At 37.7% G+C, this 8253-nt stretch overlaps 1 protein-coding gene across 2 annotated transcripts; it reads right to left on the bottom strand.

Annotated features, from left to right (window-relative positions):
- Nucleotides 1-1369: 1369 nt before the first annotated feature.
- Nucleotides 1370-7981, bottom strand: LOC120714576 (cytochrome P450 3A40-like). Of its 2 annotated transcripts, XM_040000850.1 has the most exons (13): nt 7683-7979; nt 7484-7577; nt 7268-7320; nt 6459-6558; nt 5916-6032; nt 5052-5137; nt 4818-4960; nt 4613-4737; nt 4422-4506; nt 2734-2894; nt 2409-2635; nt 2068-2230; nt 1370-1986 (listed from the first exon to the last, which is right to left on the bottom strand). In XM_040000850.1, exons 1-13 carry the CDS (start codon nt 7730-7732, stop codon nt 1912-1914), a joined length of 1479 nt encoding a protein of 492 aa, XP_039856784.1. In that variant the 5' UTR covers nt 7733-7979; the 3' UTR covers nt 1370-1911. The 2 variants fall into 2 exon arrangements, with proteins under 2 accessions (XP_039856784.1, XP_039856785.1); XM_040000851.1 differs by lacking the exons at nt 4422-4506; nt 4613-4737 and having other exon boundaries at nt 7683-7981.
- Nucleotides 7982-8253: the final 272 nt, after the last annotated feature.

Below are 8253 nucleotides of genomic sequence, written 5' to 3'. Positions count from 1 at the left end.
GATTTGTGCAAACATTATTTTGTGACACTTCTGCTTTAAATTTGCTTTTCATCATTGTTTGATTACTTTTGTGTCAGTTTGGTAGATTTTGATTTCTCTTTGTGTATGTGTTTCATGGGTTAATAAGTACAAAGTAAATAAATATAAAATAAATACAGTCTAGAGACAGTCTTTTTAAAATCTTTCATGTGCATTAAGTATGCTGCTGGCAGTGATGCATGTCTCAGTGATGGCTGTAGCCCTATTGTTGGTGGTTTCTGTCTCCACCCATTTTTCAACAGCTAGTGGGGCTCATTCTGGACTCACAGGTTTGATTGTGGTTTTCTGACAGTCCAAAAACCAATGTTTTGTATTGCTCACTAATTAAAACTGACCAGTTATGCTGAATTCCTGTTCTATATTTGTATACTTGGACTCCAGAGTAGCTCAAGCTGTCCTACTTATCATATGCTTTATTCCAGTGGTCGCCAACCCCCGAGCCACGGACCAGTATCGAGCCGTGAGAGTTGAGGTTTGGGTGGGAAATTTATGGTTTTCAGGGTTTTTATAATTTTTTTTATTTTTATGACTATTGTTTTTTTTAAATCGTTTTTATCGTTAACTCTGTTTCCCTGGGCCTTTTTGCATGTGTTATGAATAAATCTTTTTTTTTTTTTTTTGGTACCGGTTTTATTTTGTTGTATTTATCCGCAACACCTTAAAGTCTGGTCCGTGAAAATATTGTTGGGCATAAACCGGTCTGTGGTGCAAAAAAGGTTTAGGACCGCTGCTTTATTCAGCTCCCCAGTTTATCCTGTCTATGAAACAAGCCATTTTAACCCTCTAAAGGGATGATTTAAACAAAGTGGGTGGAGCTCAGTGAGCCTTCTAGGGATTTTACACGTTCGGACTTTATTATTTGAAACTTGTTAACCATCAGCATTGCAACTTATATGAGTTAAAATTATTAAAAGCATAATAGTTCTATTTAGCTTATTTTAAACCTATTTGTTGTTTTAAAATTGATGAAATGGTATAAAATTTACTAGGAAACTTTGTATCACCTTTGAAATCCTTTCCAGTGAAATCCACTTAGGAGTAAAAAGTTAATGTTCAGTGCATGTGATGAGGGTCCTGAAAATGAAGGATCATAATCTGATCTTTTGGCTGATGCTGTTGACATGAAAGCATTCCTCTCACTGTAAAAACAGGCAAACTTTACAGTTTTTTACAGATTTTTACTCAGTACTGCATTTGTTCAACATACCACTGTTAAAAATAAAAGAGAAGGAGCATGTGGAACTATTCCTTTTGGAAAACAAAATTTGTCCAAATTGTCAGCGTAGGAGAAGAAGCACAGAGTCTCAGTTCTGGAAACATATGCTGGAACTTTGGATTTCGGACATATTTTATTGTGAAAACATGAAAGACACTGACGGTAAACAGGCGATGCAAGTATTTGCATTTGATGACACAATCTGAAATTTCTTTCTATATAACCAGCAATGGACAGTCGTCAAAGTTTAGAACAAATCAAACCCTTGTTGCCAGCTGTTGAAGCTAGATGGAGACAGATACCACCAATAACAAAACTACAGTCATCAGTGAGAGGTGTATCGCACAAGCAGTAGCCTTATGATTTAATAAATGCAATTACAATTTAAAAATGTATAAACGCTAAAGTCAAAATCTCTTGAGTGTAAGGTCCATTTAAGACACCGACTGGTGTAACTTTTGGACACAAAATAGATCAATTTTTCAACACAATTTAAATAAAAGTAATTAAAAGAGATCAACACAGCAAAATCAGATGTTTAACCTGCTCTCATTCAATAACATTTTAAAATAGTTGAAAATATCAACTCAGTGAATTTATCTTGGCAGCAGATATAAAAACATGTTTGATGGGATTTGGAGACGTTCCCTCTTAGATCACTCTTTTCTGAGAACAAACTTGAGTTTTACAGGCTGAACAGGTTCAAACTTCCAGTCAAACTGAAGTGGAATCTAAAAGAAAAAGAAAAGAAAATCAGGAACATGACAGCATAGTTGTATGACAGTCTGAATGTGGCAGAGTGCTGTTCTTACCATGGTCTCTTTGCATGTTTCCAAAGTGTACTTCTGCAAGAGACGGACAATAACCATCTTCGTGGTGAGTAGGCCGTAGCGCCTCCCAACGCAGTTACGAGGGCCGAGTCCAAATGGCATGTACGCGTATGGGTTCACCTCCTCCCCGCTGTCTTTACTGAACCTGCAGATACAGATGAGACTTTTACGTTTATTCCGCTATTTGAAACATTAAAAAATAACATAACAGGTGTGTAAAAAGAGAGATATGGCTGGGTTACTCTGCACAAATACAACATTTTCTTTAAGAATTATGTCCCAGTGGATGAGTTTTCAATAAGTTTGTAATGGCACACATTTACCTCTCTGGTCTGAAAAGCTCAGGTGAGTTCCAGTAGCGTGGGTCTTTGTGCAACACCCACACAGGAATCCCAATTATGGTTCCTTCAGGGATGGTCAGGCCATTCACTCTGACAGTTTTTTTGCACACCCTGTCGAGGCGAGGGGCAATGGGAAACAGTCGCATTGATTCAAGTATAACTTGGTCCAGGTACTTTAGACTGGTCAGCTCCTCGTATAAAATGGGCGCCTAGACAAATAATGGAGGTGGCAAGCACAAAAAGAAAATAAATTGTTGTCCATTATTCAAACAAAGATGGCAGAAAATTATGTAAAGAATTACTGTACATCTTCCTTCAGGTTATCATCGATTTCTTTGTGTAAGGTCTGCAACACATCAGGGTTTGTAGCCAGATTATAAAGGATGTGAGTAACAGTGTTACTAGTGGTGTCGTAGCCTCCAAGGATGAAAACGAAGGCCTGGGAAAGTATCTCATGTTCAGTCAAACCTAAAACAAAAAACAAAAGATTTTATGGTAATAAAAAGTGGAGCAGGGACCAAATACTGTTGATCTTCTTTCAGCTGCCCCCTGTAGGGGTCGCCACAGCAGATCATCTTTCTCCATCTCACACTGTCGCTAGCATCTTCCTCTGTCACACTAACGCTCTGCGTGTCCTTCTTTACTACATAGATGAGCTTCCTCTGAGTCTTTTCCTCCCTCCTGGCAGCTCCATTTTCAACACCCTTTACCTAACATATCTACTATCCGTCCTCTGGACATGTACAAACTATCTCAGCCTTCGTTCTCTAACCTTATCGTTAAAGTGCTCAACCAGAGCTTTCCACCTCCAGCTCAGCCTTTTCTAGGGTCACCATCTCTAAACCTTACATGTAGGCACAACTACATTCTTGTTAGCTTTCCCCCCTCGCACTCATATACACCCACTTCACTCTATGTCCAGTCCACTCTCTTCTGGACTATCTGTTGCTTTGGATGGTTGACCCCAAGTATTTAAACTCTAGAGTTGGATGTCTCGAGACCAATTTTATGTGGTCTTGGTCTTGACTTGGTCTCAACGGACTTTTGGTCTTGGTCTTGTCTCGGTCTTACTTCTCAGATTGAAATAGTGTTCGGGAGATTTGGAGTCAACCACTGGCGGAGCGGGGGGTGGGTGGCTTACTGGGCTTAAGCCCGGGTCATTTTTTCAAAAGCCAATTTTTCAGTTTAAAGACTTTTTTTGTCTCGGTCTTGGTCTCGTCTCCACTTGGTCTTGGTTTTGGTCTTGTCTTGGTCTCGATACCCTTTGGTCTTGGTCTTGTCTTGGTCACGGTTTATGCGGTCTTGACTACAAGTCTATTAAACTCCTATAGCTTCAGTATCTCTCCTCCTGGCAGCATCACTGTAGCATCTGTCTCCCTCTCATCCAGACACATGTATTCTATCTTGCATCTACTGACTTTCCTCCCTCTTCTCTCCAAAGTATACCTCCATCTCTTCAGGCTTTCTTCCACCTGCTCCCTTCGCTCACTACAAATGTCATCGGTGAACAGCACTGCCTGAGGTCATCTGTCAACGTGTCCATTAACATTGTGAAAGCAAGAGCAGTTCTCCTGTGTACTGTCTTCATCTCCCTAGTTCACATTTTCTTCGCTAACCTCTACGTTTGAATACTTTCTTGTACTTCTCCATTTTTAAATCACTAAATCTCCCTGTCCTCTTTCCTCTATCCAGAGGATACACCAAACACATTCTTGGCAGTTTCCCCTCAACACTTAAAAACACTCAAAACTCTTCACTATCACCCAGAGCTTGTCTCAACTACATTCGTGAGCTCTGCCCTGTATTCTTCCCTCTTAAAATATGTATTTTGACATTAACTGTTAAAATAAATGATCAGTATACAGCTATACAGAATTGAATTTAAAATCCTCATCCTCAAATACAAAGCTCTTAAGACTCCATCATATATCGGAGACCTCATATTTGAGACTGGAGGCTAACTTGGGCTTGGTTACTTCTCCGATAAAAACATACCTTTACTTGGCTGTTCTTCATTGTTCTTATAGTTCTTTTCTGGGATCTCACTTTGAATCAACACATGCAGGAAGTCTGGTCGTGTCTGGTTTAAAGCAGACAAGCATTCAGAGCAGGACTTGAAAATGACCCAGAGGTAAGTGCATACAGACTAGATAATGTTGGTCTTCCTTTACAGATATAATGCTTACAGATTTGGCTTCATGATGCTCATCTTTAAATCGCTTGATAATGTTGAGGAAAAAGTTTATGTTTTCTTTGGGCATGATCTCAATTTTGAGCTGCTTTAACAGACAACGACTGAGGGGAAATGCCACTGAAAGAAGAGTAAAGAGTGGTTAACAAAAGGATATGATCAAATGGAGTTTGTGTAAAAGAGTAAAAGTAAGGTCATACTTAGCAAAAAGAAAAGCCCAGTGTTGACTTTAAGGACCTTCATAATTTGAACATTAATAGGGTCGTTTGGATTGTTTATGGAGTCTGTCTCCACACTGAAAGAAGCACTGGTCACAGTGTCCAAACTGTAAGGAGCTACAAACCTATAAGATTTGAAAATACATGTGGTGAATGCTTCAGTTATTTTAGGATGAACAGTGTAATGTGCTGGCATATTAAAGATTAACAACATACTGTTTGACATTGATGGGTTCATCCAAATTTGTTTCCTCAAGTTTTGCAACAAGTCGTTCTGCATAGCGAGCAACGAGGGGAAAAACCTTAAAGGAATAAAAGACAAAATAAGAGAATTATATTATATTTATTTTATTTTGGAGAGATATACCCATGTTTGCCACAAAATAAAACAATAAAAGAGCAATAAAAGAGTCAAATTCTTGTTTATTCTGAAAATTACTGATTTCTCTGAGGATTTATAAATAATTAGTGATATCCAATAATAATAATAACAACAACTAGTGGTATGTTTGGTAGCTCCATAATAAGGTGGTTTTCACAATTGCCAAACAAGCAAAAACTCACTGGTTTGGTACCAGGAGAAGACAGAAATTTAGTATAACAATCTGCTAAATGTAATAGGTGTAATGACACCTTTTGAATAAGGGGGCAGCCAAAAGTGTCTGTTATGTGGTTATATTTTGAGCCGTGGACAACATGTAGCTATAATTATTTGCACACTTTGGGAACTTAAAAAAGGAACGGCAAGTACCAGAACACAATTCACTTTAAATTAAAGTGGAAATAGTGAAATAAGGCTATTAGGAGCTACAAATAGTGCCTTATGTTAGTGATTTCCTGAAATACCTCAAATTACTGTGTACCTTTATGTCAGTATTATCCAAAGAAACAGCTAAATGTTAGTGATTTTATATATTATGTGTAAAGGTGCCAAAACTTTTTAATGATGCCTGTATAAGTAGTTTGAGGAAAAAACCCAATACAAAGTGATGACATTTGAACAAGAAATAAATCTATTACTTTTGTTGTAAGCGCACATTAAACACAGACGTGGTTAATAAACCCACATATGATATCGACCTGTTTCAGTCTTCCACTGGTGAAGCATGGAGACAGAGTGTTGCGAATCCGTTTCCACCGTTTGTCTTTCACTGCTGCCACTGCATCATCCAGAGGTTCGCTGAAGAAACCAGAATCCTTTGAAAAGGAAAACGACAAGGAAAAACTACTCTTAGTGTTTACAGTTTGCTTCCACCAACATCTTCCAGTCCCCTAACAACACGTGTAGTTTGCTCAGATAATGTAATATCATTTGTAATATCTTGTAGCATCATTTCTGTGTTAGCTCTATATTATGCATTTTCATATAGTACTTTGTTTGGACAGATCAATATATATGGAATTAGAACAGTTTGGACAGGCCAGAGTAAAACGTAATTATTAACCTGCCCTTTTACCCCAAGGTAATGATATATCTAGGGGGGAACATATTTCAGTTTAGCTTTCAAAAAAAAGGCAAAAGATAAAACTCTTTTGGGGAGTGTTGGGCTGACAGGACATCCAAAGGTTTCATGATTTGCTGAATTTTCACTCTACTGTACGATAGAAAGCGGAGCCTCTTACCCTGCGGTTGGTAAATAAAGAGTAGCACTCTTTTACCATCACAGTTTTAACAATCTCAGGGTCGGTCACCATTAACACCGGCGTATGTCCATCGTACAACCTGCAGAAAAGGAAAGAGCCTTTCACAGTATCTTAAATCACAGCAAATCATTTAAGGCATTATTAAGCATCTGGATATGTAAAGCACCTTCAGGTAATCAAAGAGGTTTTTTCATCTGTGCAGGTAGTAAAATTACACATCGATAGTGATTACATCGATTACACATGATGCTACGAATGGGATATCACGGTCCTATTATTATTAAATAAATACATGACTTCACATTCCCTGAACTCATATTTTGACTGGATTTCATTTGGCAAAAAAAGAGGGAAAAAGGATGAACAAATTTAAAGCTGAAGTGAAATAACTGCTTTTCAAATCTTCTATTAATCATTTTATATAAATTTTAATCTAAATATTGATAAAGGAATTTTGACATACTTATACTGTGAACCTGTTTGTGAACCTAGTGTAGATATAGTAGGATATATGCATTTCAGAAACTTCGCCTTGTGTTGTAAAGAACTATCCCCAACCTTTTTCCACTTTTATTCCTAAAATAAAGAAAATTGGATGCTATGCTTCCACTAAAAGAGATCTGCTTCAGGCCAAAAGGAGAAATGGCTTCATGAAAAATGTGAGCCAGTGAATATTTTTCCACCCTGTCCCAGTGATCATGGCAGTGATCATGGCTCACAGACAGAATTTGATATCAACAGACCTCCTGGTGATTTCTTGTATGTATACTGATGAAGCAATAACTCACCCCCAGATGTCCCCATACTTCGCATGGCACTCTTGGTCAAAAGCAAGAATTCCCTACAAGAAGTTACAAGAAAATCTGTTTTAGTGTCAAAAAAAAAAAACACTGAATAGGACATCTAAAGTATACAGAGAGCTCACTCATCTCGAATTCTCAAGGATCAAATCAGTCAGCTCTTCATATCCCAGTCTCTAAGGTGAGTTTGGTTTCTGTGCGTACCTTCCTCATGCCCAGCATCGTTCCAATAAAAGGCAGGGGCCGAGGTCCAGGTATCCCCAGCTTTTTGAAAAAACGATATGGCCAAATTCCATACCTGTGTTACAAAAAAAGGAGAAAAATTGGGATCATCAGTTGGACAGTAAAAAATAAAAAACTCTGCCAGGATGACACCCAGCTATTGCTTTGGAGGAATACTCACAGTAAAATCAACGTAAAAAGCAGGGCCAGCAAAGTCCAGGTGAAAAACATTTTAACTTTGTTCCAACAAACAGGAGAGGAAATGTGGCTGCGAGCTGGAAAACAAGCGACCTATTTTCATTTTACACAATAACCCAGGAGGCCCAAAGAGATAAAGCTACTGATCAAACATCAGTGACACAGGTTATCACATGATCATCAGTGTGTAATAAACTTTTACGGCATCAAAAGGCACTCTGCTACTACTCACACTTTTTAATTATATGCACTTATTTTTGGCTTATTAGTAACAAATATGCACCAGATAGTTTTTTTATTACTTTATTCATGTTTAAAAAAAAAAAAAAAAAGTGTGATCCCAAATGATTTGATGAATTTAAAATACAATTAATAAAAAGACATGTTTTGAGATATATTTTTTGAGTGTCATTTCAGATTTTAACTTTCTTTTCAGGTAACTTCACTTGCAGTATACTCATAAGATTTTACACAGCAGGATAAAATAAAAGTAATCTGTTCTTTAGCAGGCCTTAAAATGAGGTAAATAAATATGAGTAAATAAAACCTCAAAT

The sequence above is a fragment of the Simochromis diagramma genome, unplaced genomic scaffold, assembly GCF_900408965.1.
Source record: "Simochromis diagramma unplaced genomic scaffold, fSimDia1.1 OVJJ01000596.1, whole genome shotgun sequence".
NCBI lineage: Eukaryota > Metazoa > Chordata > Actinopteri > Cichliformes > Cichlidae > Simochromis > Simochromis diagramma.
Note: the sequence above shows the minus strand (reverse complement) of the source record. Positions and strands in the feature narration are given on the sequence as shown.